General features: G+C 33.0%; 1 protein-coding gene across 2 annotated transcripts in view; it reads left to right on the top strand.

Annotated features, from left to right (window-relative positions):
* Positions 1–15,598, top strand: part of LOC131976268 (collagen alpha-1(I) chain-like) — a 27,065-nt gene extending 11,467 nt beyond the window's left edge. Inside the window, exons 5-13 of one of the 2 annotated variants that reach the window (XM_059339214.1) lie at positions 5,863–5,934; positions 6,203–6,238; positions 7,489–7,533; positions 7,651–7,683; positions 8,611–8,757; positions 10,776–10,952; positions 12,144–12,234; positions 13,873–13,950; positions 14,635–15,598. In XM_059339214.1, coding sequence (XP_059195197.1) covers positions 5,863–5,934; positions 6,203–6,238; positions 7,489–7,533; positions 7,651–7,683; positions 8,611–8,757; positions 10,776–10,952; positions 12,144–12,234; positions 13,873–13,950; positions 14,635–14,840 — 885 coding nt within the window. In that variant the 3' untranslated portion in view covers positions 14,841–15,598. Of the gene's footprint in view, positions 1–5,862; positions 5,935–6,202; positions 6,239–7,488; positions 7,684–8,610; positions 8,758–10,775; positions 10,953–12,143; positions 12,235–13,872; positions 13,951–14,634 lie in introns of both variants that reach the window. The other variant, XM_059339213.1, reaches the window with a different exon arrangement.

Raw genomic sequence — 15,598 nt, 5'->3', positions numbered from 1 at the left:
TAACTCCACACCCCTGGTTTAAAAAAAGTCTTCTCAAAGCATCCTTAACTTTGCCTTTGTTTGGGGTGAACAGGAAGTTGAAGACAAAGGGTGGTCTCAAACCACTGTTTTTAGCTTTAGGAGCAGTTGATTTCAGTTGATTGCTCTGCTCTGATTGGTGGATGCCACCTGGCCCTGTTGCTTGGCTACCAAAGACCCCCCCCCACACACACACACACACCCACACACACTAACTGAAAACTGTCAGTTTACACTAACTGACGAGTTTTAGACACTAACTGACAAGTTTCACACTACTTTTTCATTTTGAAAACAGTTCAAATTGTAATCTAATAATGTATGGGTAGATTCAGGGGCCAGAGTCAAGCACAGTTCTCTTTGCAGTCTTTGTACCTCATAGAACCACACTTAAAAAAAAAATCCAAACTTTCCTTTTAATTACTCAGGTTAAAACACATGCTTGATGGGTTTTTTTAACCCCGCCCACAATCTGAAGCCTGACGAAGCTAAAAACATTGAAGAAAACAAGGGTGGTTTAACCATTTTTTCCATGACTGTATGTGCAGCCTGATAAGACACAGCAGCACTCTGCAGATTTACTTACATTTCCTGCACATGAAGAGTCAAAAACAGACGTAAAATGTCTTTTTGGGGCTTCACATAAGTCATCTCAACCTGGAGAATACATATTTGTTACAAGCATATTTTGACAAAGTATGCTAGCACATACAATATTTTTTCTCCCGTTCTCAATGCAGCAGGCTCTAAATATCAGGCCTCTGCTGCCTGTTTTGGTCTTCACAATCCATCTCTGGCAAGTCCCATAACTCTATTTATGAAAGTTTAATTTTAAATGTGTGGTGTGCCCTTTTAAGTCTTTAAGGTCAGGGAGTTGCTGACTTTTGGATTTAGCTCGTGCACGCTGTCAGCAAACAAAGGGAAGTGAAAATAGACAAGAAAGGAGGGAAATTCAGCCATCCGTCTGCTTTCTCTTTAAGGGACACAAGAGTTGCACCAGCAGAAAACACGACACTTTAAACAAATTATAGATGAAGACATTTGGCGTGCTAGAGACCCCGAGTACTCTTTAAAACTTAAAAAAAAGACATTTTTAACATTGTATTATCACAATGTCACTTAGTGACTCTGACTTATTTTCAAAACCTTCTTTCTGTATGAGGTCTCTTTGTTAAATACATTGGATTGTCATTTTACTTTTTATGCAGCATTACTCTCCAGAATCAGTCTAATTGACCGAAAAATCGGCGTGTTTGTAAAATTGAAGCTGATTTTGCAATTAATCCTTAACAGAAGTGGTTTGTGTGTGTGTGGAACCCTAAAAATGAGTAAAACATCAGATCACAACAAAACATAATGGTTGAGTGTGCTTGAAAAAGCACACTATATACTATTCACCGGGCTTAATTTTATTATTCTTCCGTTTTTTCTGTGTTTTTTCGGTCGACTACTCCTCCCAGAGTTTTGGTCGCACATACACTAATATATAATAGTAATAATAATAATAAAAGGTATCAAATCGACAACCAGCCATGACAAGTGTGCTATGACTTTTCTAAAGGTTTCAGCCAACGGTTTTCAAATTATTTGGCAAAAACATGCCAAAAAGTGGATGACATCATCGCTAGAGTGTAGAGGGAGAGAAAATTTTGTCAAAAAATACATTTGGAAAGTGCGCTCGAGGCCGCAGATACCACTCTACAGAAATAATTTATACATACAAACATAGGAAAAGAAGAAAAATCTTCTCCCTCACATTTGTGTGGTAAAGCTGTCAGAGTTCTAGTTTGGGCGTAGGACGCACAGATGATCCACCAACACCACCCACAGCCTCATAGACCACCATGGTAAAAAGGCGGGAACTTTTCTGGAGGAAAGCAGAGGTACCAGTTTCTTCTGATCGCTCTAAAAAAACATTTTCTTCATTTTTCTTCACAAAACACATATGTAGACGTTCAGGAAGAACTGAGGATGCTCAAAGTGAAGTCAGATCAATGATTGGAGCTACGGTTTGGACTAAAATGGTTTCTGTTCGAGGGGAACTCTCACCTGTGTTTTGCTCTCTGTCAGTGGCTTCACAGGAGCAGTTGATTTCAGTTGATTACTCTGCTCCGATTGGTGGATGCCACCTGGCACCTGTCAGTTTACACTAACTGACGAGTTTTAGACACTAACTGACGAGTTTTAGACACTAACTGACGAGTTTTAGACACTAACTGACTAGTTTTAGACACTAACTGACGAGTTTTAGACACTAACTGACTAGTTTTAGACACTAACTGAAGAGTTTTAGACACTAACTGACGAGTTTTAGACACTAACTGACGAGTTTTAGACACTAACTGACGAGTTTTAGGCACTAACTGACCAGTTTTAGACACTGACGAGTTTTAGGCACTAACTGACCAGTTTTAGACACTAACTGACTAGTTTTAGACACTAACTGACGAGTTTTAGGCACTAACTGACGAGTTTTAGACACTAACTGACCAGTTTTAGGCACTAACTGACCAGTTTTAGACACTAACTGATGAGTTTTAGGCACTAACTGACTAGTTTTAGACACTAACTGACGAGTTTTAGACACTAACTGAAGAGTTTTAGACACTAACTGACGAGTTTTAGACACTGACTAGTTTTAGACACTAACTGACGAGTTTTAGACACTAACTGACGAGTTTTAGACACTAACTGACTAGTTTTAGACACTAACTGACGAGTTTTAGACACTAACTGACTAGTTTTAGACACTAACTGACGAGTTTTAGACACTAACTGACTAGTTTTAGACACTAACTGACGAGTTTTAGACACTAACTGACGAGTTTTAGGCACTAACTGACCAGTTTTAGACACTGACGAGTTTTAGGCACTAACTGACCAGTTTTAGACACTAACTGACTAGTTTTAGACACTAACTGACGAGTTTTAGGCACTAACTGACCAGTTTTAGACACTAACTGATGAGTTTTAGGCACTAACTGACTAGTTTTAGACACTAACTGACGAGTTTTAGACACTAACTGAAGAGTTTTAGACACTAACTGACTAGTTTTAGACACTAACTGAAGAGTTTTAGACACTAACTGACTAGTTTTAGACATTAACTGAAGAGTTTTAGACACTAACTGAAGAGTTTTAGACACTAACTGACTAGTTTTAGACACTAACTGAAGAGTTTCAGACACTAACTGACTAGTTTTAGACATTAACTGAAGAGTTTTAGACACTAACTAACGAGTTTTAGACACTAACTGACGAGTTTTAGACACTAACTGACGAGTTTTAGGCACTAACTGACAAGTTTCACACTACTTTTTCATTTTGAAATCAGTTCAAATTGTGATCTCATAATTCACGGGCCAGAGTCTAGCACACTCAAAATTTCTTTAGAAATTTTCGAGTTCTCTTTGCAGTCTTTGTACCTCATAGAACCACACAAAAAATCCAACTTTGTTTCCAACAATCCAAACTTTCCATTTAATTAAGCTAATTAGCTAAAAACAATTAAGAAAATCCTGCTTAGAAAATGCATCCAGGAGGGAAAATGAAATAGAAAATTATATGGAAGTTTGTTTGTATGACACATGAATCTTTCTGAAGAAGTCCGTTGTGGTTGAAGGAGTAATTCCTGCTAACCAAAGTCTAGTCATATAATAATAATAATCAAGAATTCAGCAGAATTTTCCCACAGTTCAGCTCTCTCTCAGGGTGTGAGCTCATTTGTTGAAACAGTCAAATTGTTTCTGAGTCAAACCGTTTAACCTCTGAGAACAGATTCATACAGTGAACATATTTATGACTGATTTTTACTACGAGAGATACAAAAACTCTCATTTTGATACTTTGACTTCACATAAACTCTGTAGTGCTGACGGACAAAAAAAAAAAAACACCTAGTAAAGCAGGTTTCACCCAGTGAGAAGTTTTAAATGAGTCATACTTCCTCTTTGTATAATAATAATAATAATACATTTGATTCATAATGCACTTTACATTAAAGGATGTCAAAGTGCTACAGGTTAAAAGCATAACAGTCTAATTATAAAAAGGATTAAAAAGGATAAAAACAGCTATATTGCGATACTGAAAACAACCTGATTCTCCTCAATATGTCTAATATATGTCCAAGAAATAAATTACATAAAAGCAGATTTGACCAAGAATATCTCATTTATGTGTTGGGATATTTTAATTCTGCTATATAACGCTTATATCTAAGTGAATGTAATTAGTTCTGTCTTAATTTTCTTTTTAAATATAAACACGTGGCCCATAGAGTTGGAATAACTTTTTTTTTTTTTTTACTTCTTTCCATGAAATTATTGTGACAATGTGATTTATTTCTAACATATAAAGTTTATATATCTTCTTAAAACGTTATCAATCAATCTTTTCCAAACATATCACAATGAAAATGAAAGAGAGGATTGTGTCTGAAAACAGAATTATTCCAACTTTTTGGGCATTAAAATGAACAAGAAATTGAAGAAAAAAATGGTCTAATAATTTATTTCTATGACTGTATGACTAAATAATTCACATAAATTACATATTATTTATATCTGTATTATTTAGATGTGTCTGTTTTAATGTGTATTTAGTGGATTTGGGATGTTTTTTTTCTTTTATGAGGATCCTGCTTTTCTATGTTGATTGTTATTAGGTTGCTTTTGTGTTTATTTATATGTGAAACTATTTAAACATCCCCATTGCACTGCAGCTACTAGTTTATTCCCTGACTAACCATACCATACTTGACTCTTTAATGATACTTTAAATGTTACTATTTTTTTTTACATTTTATGTTGTTAAAGAATTCCAGAAACTAACAAAAATATAGGATCAATATTCCTAATCAGTCTTTTGCTTCTAATGAAGCACATTTAATTTATATACATCAGGGGTCTCAAACTCAAATCAACTGGGGGCTGCTGGAGGCGTTATCAAAACGACCAAGAAAGGACACAAAATTATCAAAAAAAAGACACAAAATTACAGAAAAAAAAATTAATGACTTAAAAAAAGACACAAAATGACCAAAAAAAGACACAAAATAACCAAAAAAAAATTCACAGAATTACCAAAAGACACAAAATTATTCAAAAAAGACATAAATTGATCCAAAAGACACAAAATGACAGAAAAAAACTAAATTACTTAAAAAAGACACAGAATTACCAAAAAAGAGACAAAATTATTTTTTTAAAAAGACACAAAATTATTTTAAAAAAGACACAGAATTACCAAAAAAGACACAAAATTATTTTTTTTTAAAAGACACAAAATTATTTTAAAAAAGACACAGAATTACCAAAAAAGACTCAAAATTGTTTTTTTAAAAAGACACAAAATTATTTTAAAAAAACACACAAAACTATTAAAAAAGACACAGAATTACTAAAAAAGACACAAAATTATTAAAAAAAGACACAAAATTATTAAAAAAGACATAAAATTATTTTAAAAAGACACAAAATTATTAAAAAAGACACAACATTATTAAAAAAGACACAAAATTATTTAAAAAAAGACACAAAATTATTAAAAAAGACACAAAATTACCAAAAAAAGTAATTAAAGGAACCTTCCACCACAACATGGTAAAGTACCATTCATATAAAACTCACATTAAACTTTCATATCAAGGTGGGGGCCACAAAATATCGTCACAAGGGCCACAATTGGCCCGCGGGCCGCGAGTTTGAGACCCCTGATATATGTATATGGTGTATCCCTCATGGCTCTCAGGAATCTATGAAAGAGATAACAGTGCATGCAAGACATAGAAATAAATAAGCACATTGTACATGTAATGTTTGATTGTGTCTCCTTATTGAACAGGGAGCTGGAGGAGAACAAGGAGACGCAGGAATACCTGGGAAAGGAGGACCGAAGGGCCTGCAGGGCTCCACTGTGGGTTCACTAACCTGCACATCAGTCACAGAAAAACTTCTTTAATATCATCTGATATTAAGAAGCACAATCTTACTCTTTCTCCAATATTATATTTCATTTGTTTTCAGTTTATTTTTATATTCTAATTCATCCTCACTCTGTCTGGTCTTTTCTTGGCCTCCGTTATAAATACTTTTATTGTGACTTTGTGTACGTTTTGTTTTGTCTTATAACTGTGGTGTTAAAAAGTAACAACCGTTTAAACTGTAACCGGAATTTCTTCCAGGGAGCCAAAGGTGAGACGGGACCAGATGGTGAGAAGGTGAGTTTTTAATCACACAAGTGAAATATCACAGTGTAAAAAAAAAACTCAGTTATAGGTAGTGAAAATACACCAGACTGTGACTGTTAATCTATTACACAAGGCGGCATCTGTTGTGTGTTGAGGTTCCTTGACAAAGACAAAACAATTTTCCGAATTTTTTTCTCATAAATCTGCACTTTTTCATTGTAAAATTTGCCACTTTAATCTCGTAAATCTGCTACTTTTTTCTTGTAGATTTGCCACTTTAATCTCGTAAATCTTCGACTTTTTTCTTGTAGATTTGCCACTTTAAATCTCGTAAATCTGCAACTTTTTTCTTGTAGATTTTCCCCTTTAATCTCGTAAATCTTCTATTTTTTTTCTTGCAGATTTGCCACTTTAATCATGTAAATCTTTGACTTTTTTCTTGTAGATTTGCCACTTTAATCTCCTGAATTTGCGACTTTTTTCACACAGATTTGCCACTTTAATCTCGTAAATCTGCAACTTTTTTCTTTAAAAAAAAATCACATATCAATGTGTTGCGCATGAGTTGCCTTAAAACGTCAGAAAAAAAGTTGTTATTAATTTTTATTTTATTTTAAATGTAATCCTTTATTTTTTTATTTAAACATGTATTTATTTCTGCATTTATTTTAAATGTAATATTTTTGTTATTTATTTAAACATGTATTTATTTCAGCATTCATTTTAAATGTAGTCATTTATTAATATTTATTTTTAATTTAATTTAACATGTATTTATTTCTGCATTCATTTTAAATGTAGTCATTTATTTTTATTTTTAATTTATTTTATAAAATATTCAGGTTTTATTACTTCTTTTTTATCTTAAAATGAGGCCTAATTTTGTATATTTGACTAAAAATGACCAATAATAATGGAAAAAAATATGAAAATTATATATACATTTTTTGAGGCACATATACTGGTCCCTGAGGACCACCAGTGCATCGTCGATGGGAGGACTAATGAGGGTTAAAGCTTCATGTCGTCTGATTCAGAAGAATAAAAACATGTCAGATCAGAAAGATGAACTAAGAGAAGACAATAGTTTCTGTCATGTCTGAGCAGGTTCACTTCGGCGGGAAATTCCCTCCGTCTGCTCACTTCTTCTCTTGTGTTTTCCTCACCTGTCCTGTATAACCAGCTCATTGTTTACTAACAGAGAATCCTGTAACTGGATAATTCAGCTGTCTCAACTTCCTCTTTCATCACATGTTGTGGTTGGGTGCTTTCTCCTGCAGGGTGCAGCAGGGAAGAAGGGAATCAAAGGTGCAAAAGGACAAAAGGTAATTATTTCCTGCCGAGAGTCTGATGATGAAACTTCCAGTCACACTTCCTCTCTCAACACCTGCTGGGGTTTTACGTTACTCATTATCTTTGTTCCTTGTTTTTCTCACCTTCAGGGCAGCGTGGGCGACCTTGGAGACAAAGGACAGGTGCTTCCTCTTTTCACTTTACTACACAAACACACACATCTAAAACAAACAAGAAGGTCAAACAGATCAGATCAGATAAGATCAGACTTTATTAATCCTGCAGGGGAAATTTAGTCGTTACAGCAGCTCAAGATACAGACACAAAGATATAAAAAACAGAATAAGAATATAAAAAATAAGACATATACAAACATTCCATTAAAATACATATTATATACATACATTTCTGCTATTTTGCATTTATTATTAATATTTATTTTTTGTGTTTGCTTGTTTTCCTGAAAGTACATTTTGCACATTGGAGAAAATATATTTTATCATTTTAAATAGGTTAAATAGGTTGTTGCATGAAGTGGTATGAACATCAATGAATACATATATTTAAATATATAAGTATATATAATACAGAAGGCCTGATGTGGTCAAATGTAAACAGAGAGAGTGCAAATAAAGCAGTAAAGTGACCTGGTGGAGCAAACAGTGCTGTATAATGTGGCACTGCTGTTGAACAGACGATGCAAATGATAAATGATGCAAGTTGATGTTTTTATTTTACAAAATAAAAATAAACTACTCAACAAATTATTTAACATCCCATTAAATATACAAAGAATTATATTAAAAATAAATGAAGGCGTCAATTAATTGATTCAATGCAGCATAAATGGCTATAAATGGTATTTCATTTTTTTAGTTTTTTTTATTTGTCAAAGTCAAAATCAGCTTTGTTGTCAATTCTTCACATGTACCAGACATAATACCCCACGGTGAAGACAAGGTGAAACATTTCTAACACTGACGTAAACAGTAAAGTGCACAGATACAACCAATAGAGACAAACCTTTCCTAACACTAAAGTTGATGATAAATAAAGTGCACAGTCGACATTTACTGATTCTGTGATTCTTCTTTCATTTTTTCCGACAGCGTGGACCAAAAGGTGCAGTGGGTCGTAACGGGGGCCCCGGCCCCGTGGGACCGCCCGGCATCCCGGGGACCAGAGGGGAGCGCGGTGCGATCGGGGACCTCGGCGTTAAAGGCCGCCCAGGATCCAAAGGAGCTCCAGGACCCTCGGTGAGTGACTATTCAGACCCTCTAGAGACTCTTTGTCTCTATATTTAGACTATTCAGACCCTCTAGAGACTCTTTGTCTCTCTATTTGGACTATTCAGACCCTCTAGAGACTCTTTGTCTCTATATTTAGACTATTCAGACCCTCTAGAGACTCTTTGTCTCTATATTTAGACTATTCAGACCCTCTAGAGACTCTTTGCCTCTATATTTAGACTATTCAGACCCTCTAGAGACTCTTTGTCTCTATATTTAGACTATTCAGACCCTCTAGAGACTCTTTGTCTCTCTATTTAGACTATTCAGACCCTCTAGAGACTCTTTGTCTCTATATTTAGACTATTCAGACCCTCTAGAGACTCTTTGTCTCTATATTTAGACTATTCAGACCCTCTAGAGACTCTTTGTCTCTATATTTAGACTATTCAGACCCTCTAGAGACTCTTTGTCTCTATATTTAGACTATTCAGACCCTCTAGAGACTCTTTGTCTCTATATTTAGTCTATTCAGACCCTCTAGAGACTCCTTGTCTCTATATTTAGACTATGCAGACCCTCTAGAGACTCTTTGTCTCTATATTTAGACTATTCAGACCCTCTAGAGACTCTTTGTCTCTATATTTAGACTATTCAGAACCTCTAGAGACTCTTTGTCTCTATATTTAGACTATTCAGACCCTCTAGAGACTCTTTGTCTCTATATTTAGACTATTCAGACCCTCTAGAGACTCTTTGTCTCTATATTTAGACTATTCAGACCCTCTAGAGACTTTTTGTCTCTATATTTAGACTATTCAGACCCTCTAGAGACTCTTTTTCAAAAAAGTGACTAGCAACAAATCTAGCTACTTTTTCTGGTGTTATTGGGGACTTTTGGAGACTCGTTACTCTTCTTAACAAGTAGCAGGCGCCGTCCCAAAGCACTCACAAGCGGCCCAGTCCTCCCGCAGCAGTCTCTCCCAGCTGCAGTCAGAGCAGGAGATGTTAACCCCTCAGCGTCCAGTCTGCACCAGTCTGACAATGAATCACGCATGCGCGAAATCACCGTCTCAACGTATCCAATCAGCGTTGACGAGTTAGTAGCAGCTTTGAAAGTACCGACCTGAGGCAGGTACTTTCTGAGCCGCTAACCGGTTAAGTTGGGTGGATCCTCTCTTCCAAGACACACCCATAGTGACTCACTAGAGGGAAAAGTACCTAATGGAAAAGCGCCTTATTTCAACAGTATTTTGGTGGGCAGTGGATGTCCTTAATATATATAAAGTTCTTGATAATGATTTTGGTTATTATCAAGAAAACCATGTTAAATGTCTAGATATCAGCTCTTGAATTAAACTCTTATCAGCTATTTTTGTTGTTATCATTATATTTGTCCAAACAAATGTACCTTTAGTTGTACCAGGCATTAAAATGAACAAGAAACTGAAGAAAGCAAGGGTGGTATAATATTTTTTTCAATGACTGTATGAAGATTTGAAAGAATTTGTGCAGTGAAATCTGATAGTTACGGTTTAAAAGCAAGCGAGAAGCTTCCATTCAGTTGTGGAACTTGAAACCTCCCTGTGGTTTTATAGTACAGTTGGGTTTTTCTGCACACATGGATCATTACAAATATGTGACACTTTTTGTTTTCTCATGGCCCATAGTGGCTTCTTCAATTTCTTTACTATGCAAAAGTCTGTTCAAAACCGAAATATGTTAAATTTAGTGTCATTTCTGAAAAAAAAACCCCTGAAAATTCTAACATGAGAAGCTAGAAGCAGTAAAAGTTTGAAGAAGAAACAGAAGAAAACAATGGTCTGATCATTCTTCCATGACTCTACAAGTCGATGCTTTATATTTCTGTGTTTCAAACGGGTGGAAAATAACCATATTGAAAGATTTTTTCCACTTTCATTCACAAGTAAAGTAAAAGTCATTAGAAGTCTTCATTACCTTTATTCTTAAAGCAGATTTTTAATAATGAACTGACTTGTTTTGTTGTTGTATCTCAGTGACGTGGAGTGTTTTCTGTCCTGCAGGGTCCTGGTCTGACGGATGAGCAGGTGCTGCAGCTCTGCCGAGGCGTGGTCACCGCCCAGATCTCCCAGTACGCCTCCTCCATCCGGGCCAAGTGCTCCCAGGGCTGCCCCATCAACAACCGAACCCTGATCGGGCCCCCGGGGGCCCCAGGGCCCTCCGGATCTACGGGCAAAGCTGTAAGTCCACCAGGACCTCACAGCTCCGACGGTGGAGAGTTTCTCTTTCACTTCAACAGAATGTGTCCATATCAGTCGCCTACGTAGAGATTTTATAAACACCAGACTAATAGTTTTTTATATTTTTATATTTTTTACATTAAATAAGATAACTATAAGATTACTTTAAACTAATTTGTTTGAAATTTCATGCCGCAAAACATGGTAGTTTCCTGCAGCAACAACATTCTGACCACCACAGTTTATAGTTGATGAGTTCCTCCTGAGAGAAGAAAGCTCAGTTAGAAAATAAAAACACTGGAGGAAAAATGATTAAATTAAAAAATTGTGCAAAAATCGCCAAAAAAAATAAAATAATAAGACTTCATGAATACATCAATATGTTATTAAATGCACTAAAAATGTTAAAATAAATAAATAAATGTGAAGCAAAAAGTGGAAAAAAATGTAACATGAAAATAAAACATAAAATTAACCTAAAAAAATATATTTATGTTATAATTTACTTCTTTATTTATTTACTTTATGTATTTTAACATTTATTTATTTATGCAGATTAGTTATTTAGTTATTCATTTTGCATTTATTGCTACATTTAGTTATTTATTTTTATATTTATTTTATATTTAGTTATTTATTTTTTACTTTTATTTTATATTTAGTTATTTATTTTTGCATTTATTTATTCATTTTAAATTTAATTATTTATTTTGCATTTATTTCTAAATGTAGTTATTTATTTCTGCATTTATTTTATATTTAGTTATTATTTTGCATTTATATCAAAATGTAGTTGTTTATTTTTACATTTATATTTAGTTATTTACTTGCATTTATTTTTCAAATTTAGTTATTTATTTTTGTATTTATTTGATATTTAGTTATTTATTTTGCAATTATTTGTAAATGTTATTTATTTTTGCATTTATTTTATATTTAGTTATTTATTTAAAATCTATACCAATATCAATAATAATAATATCAATAATACACAGAGTGAATAAATTAATCCCTTCTTTAAAAAAAAAAAAAAAAAACCATAAAAACACGATTTTCTGTTTCCTCTTCAGTGACACAAACTGGATAAAAATGCAGGTTATCATCTTCCAGTACGACACATAATACCGCTGTTATCTTATCATTATGATCCTCTGCTCCACCTGCATTAAGGACTTTATTTCCGTCTTTCAGGGTAAAGCAGGAAAAGCCGGAGCTAAAGGAGTCAGAGGAGCTCAAGGTGACAGAGGACTGGAGGGACAGAAAGGAGCGCAGGGCGACAGAGGTAAACTCACGTTTTAATGCTGTTTTCATTTTCATACATCCAGTTTTATTATTATTTGTATCAAATCTCTTGCAAACAGGATGACTGCGGACGAAACGTCATTTTATAAGACAAAACACAAAAAGGTCAAACAAATGCTGCAAGTTGATCTTTTTATTTTACAGACTTCTTTGTCAAAATAAAAATAAATTACTCCATAAATTAATTAATATCCCATTAAATGTACAAAAAAGACTCTTAAAAAATAAATGTAAGCACTATTTTTATTGAATAAATGCAACATAAATTACTATAAATTATATTTAATTATTTTTTTGTTTATAATTATTATTCATCAATAAATAAATAAATAGAAAACTTCATGAATACGTCAATATGTCATTAAATATGAAGCAAAAAGTGAAAAGAAATGACAATTTTTTTATTTCTGTTACGAATTATTTCTTGGTTTATTTACTAAATTAAGTTTTCCCTTTATTTATTTTAACATGTATTTATTTATGCATTTATTAATTTTCATTTAATTTTTTCAAATAATAAAAAATAAATGTGGAAATGAAATGTAAAGCAAAGTTAAAAAAAAACCTGTTTCTTTATATATTTTCCTTTTTTTCTATATTTAATAAAGATTATCATTCTTAATAAGATCGTTCTTGTGGAGATTGTTCAAGAGGCTTTCGTAGAAACAGAAGATATAATAATAAATAGATAAATAAACAGTAAAAGTAGTAAAAAGTTCAAACATTTTGATAAATAATTCCTCAAATTACTAATTTTTAATTCTCATACCTACAGAATTATCTTTCTCCTAAAATTAACAATTCATGCCGTCGAGACAAAATATTTAATTAATAAATTTTAAACTAACAGCATTTATTCTGTTTATTGCCTCAATATTCTCACTGCAGATCTCTTATTACAGTTAGAGTTTCACTTCAGACTGAGATAAATATACTGAAGCGTTAACGTTGTTATTATTATTATTGTTAATCCAAGCTGTTAGCAGTTAAATAATGTTAATACTATATCACTTAATTGGAAGACATGAAAACATGCTTATTCATAAAGGGTGATCCTCATGAAGTTATGTCTGTGAAGTTTATAAGGACATACTTTATTAAAGTAAATATATTTCACTTTTATATGAATGAACAATATAGCCACAATGAGGCACAATTCATCGTTTTGTGTTAATATAATGTTTTCTATATTTTTAAACATAATTTTGATTCACAAATTCATTACTGTAATGCGTCCAGATAAAAATGTCATGGTTTCACCACACTTATATACAATAAATATTTTATAAACTATATCAAAAAATATATATAGTTGTTTAAAAATTCATAATTTAACACAATATAATCAAATATGTTTTTAACAATGTATAAAGAACAAAATCTGAATGAAAATTGATGAGAAAAAATGGTTAAATGTTACGGTAATGATAGAATTGTTTGCATTAAAATATGTGTATATTTGTTACAGTAATGATTTTTTTTAAAAACAGATTATAAATTCATATTAAACAGTGACTTTAAATTGTATATGTTATAAAGGGTCAAAGAAAATATGTATTCAATGCTCTTGGATTTTTGTAGCTTTTTCCCAGAAGCATTTGTGTGTTTTCCTCACCAGGTTCAAAGGGACCTAAAGGCCTGGCAGGTGATCCAGGTAAAGGTCTGGCAGGACCCGACGGACCACAAGGACTCAGAGGTACAACACTGATTTTATTTATTCAGACTTTGGTGTATTTTCTGGGATTGAAACATTAATGATTAATAATTAATGATTAATGATTTTCTTTTTTTTTCCCCCAAGTCATGTACACATGGTCCTTTGTTTAGTCTTTTAACTGAGTGTTATCTATCCATTTATGATTGTCTTTTTTTTGTCTGGCTTTTAATTTAGCTTTATTAGCTATGTCTTTAAAAAAAAAAATAGCGTAGTCTTTCCCTGGATTTTATGATGGAAATGATAATGATATTATTATTATAATTATTTTATTTTAAAAAATTAATATATTTTAGTATAATCTTAAACTAGGTGTTATGATTATAATAATATTATTTTATAATTATTATCTTTTTAAATTTATTTTTAGTATAATCTTTAACTAGGTTTTATGATGGAAATAATAATAATATTATTTTATAATTATTATCTTTTTAAATTTATTTTTAGTATAATCTTTAACTAGGTTTAATGATGGAAATTATAATATTATTATTATTTTATAATTATTATTACTTTTTCATTTTTAGTATAATCTTTAACTAGGTTTTATGATGGAAATTGTAATGTGTTATTATTATTTTATAATTTTCTTTTTTACTTTTTATTTTTTTACTATCCGTCAATTTCTTATTTACTTAATATTTATCTATTTCCTCTCTACAGGTGTGCCAGGTCACCCGGCAGAACCCAAAAACGGCATGGAGGGTCCCCGAGGGCCCCGTGGCTTCACCGGTCCAGTTGGACAGTCCGGTATGCTCGGGATCGCAGGCGTGCCGGGAATTTGCGAGGCGCGGGACTGCAGCATTCATGCGCCAGTGGTGCGCAAAGAGCAAGGTCTGGTGAAAGGACCGGTCAGCTCAAAGATGTGAACCTGAACACGAGCGACGAGCACCAGAGCGTCTGAGATTCACCTGGTGGCACCTTCAAGGTCTGTCTCAATGAATTCCAGGTGTTAAACGGGACAAAAAAATGTTTGATTTAAGACAATCGTTCATTTAAAAACGAATGATTCTATTCTTCTTTGAAAATGTCAGAGGACCGAGTGTAGTACCCTGGGGCACACCGCACCGCAAAAATGGGAAACTGTGCAAGAATTAACCAGAAAAGACTTTTCCACCTGAGCCGGACAAAGATTTTACAGGTTATAAAGTTCAGAAAGATCCAAACACTGGTAACCATTGATGTGTTTAAACACTAAATGATTCCCCCTTTTTACCTTCCTTCAGTTTAGTTTGTGTTTTCTCAATGAAAAATAAACAAAAAAAGATTAAAAACTATGTAAATATTTTGTAAAGTATCTCAAATACATGTATTGTGCTCTGAAATATGTTTCAGATAAACTGTCTGATGTTTTTTTATTCTGAGTCTTCAGTTTGTCAGTCACCTCATGTTTAAGTGTTAATAATATTCCAGAAAAGATAAATCACAGAAATATCTTTGTTCTAGACTTCTGAACAATTTACTGTGATTAACGGCCTTTCACAGTAAAACAGTAATCTGGTTTTTGTTTGTATGTGTTTCAAAGTGTTTGACAAGATGACGTCATCCTTCTTTTTCGAGAGCTGTAAACTATTAAAAAACATAAATAACTGTTGAACATTTGAGAAAATAAACTCCAAAATACCAA

The sequence above is a fragment of the Centropristis striata genome, chromosome 8, assembly GCF_030273125.1.
Source record: "Centropristis striata isolate RG_2023a ecotype Rhode Island chromosome 8, C.striata_1.0, whole genome shotgun sequence".
Classification (NCBI taxonomy): Eukaryota; Metazoa; Chordata; class Actinopteri; order Perciformes; family Serranidae; genus Centropristis; species Centropristis striata.
Note: the sequence above shows the minus strand (reverse complement) of the source record. Positions and strands in the feature narration are given on the sequence as shown.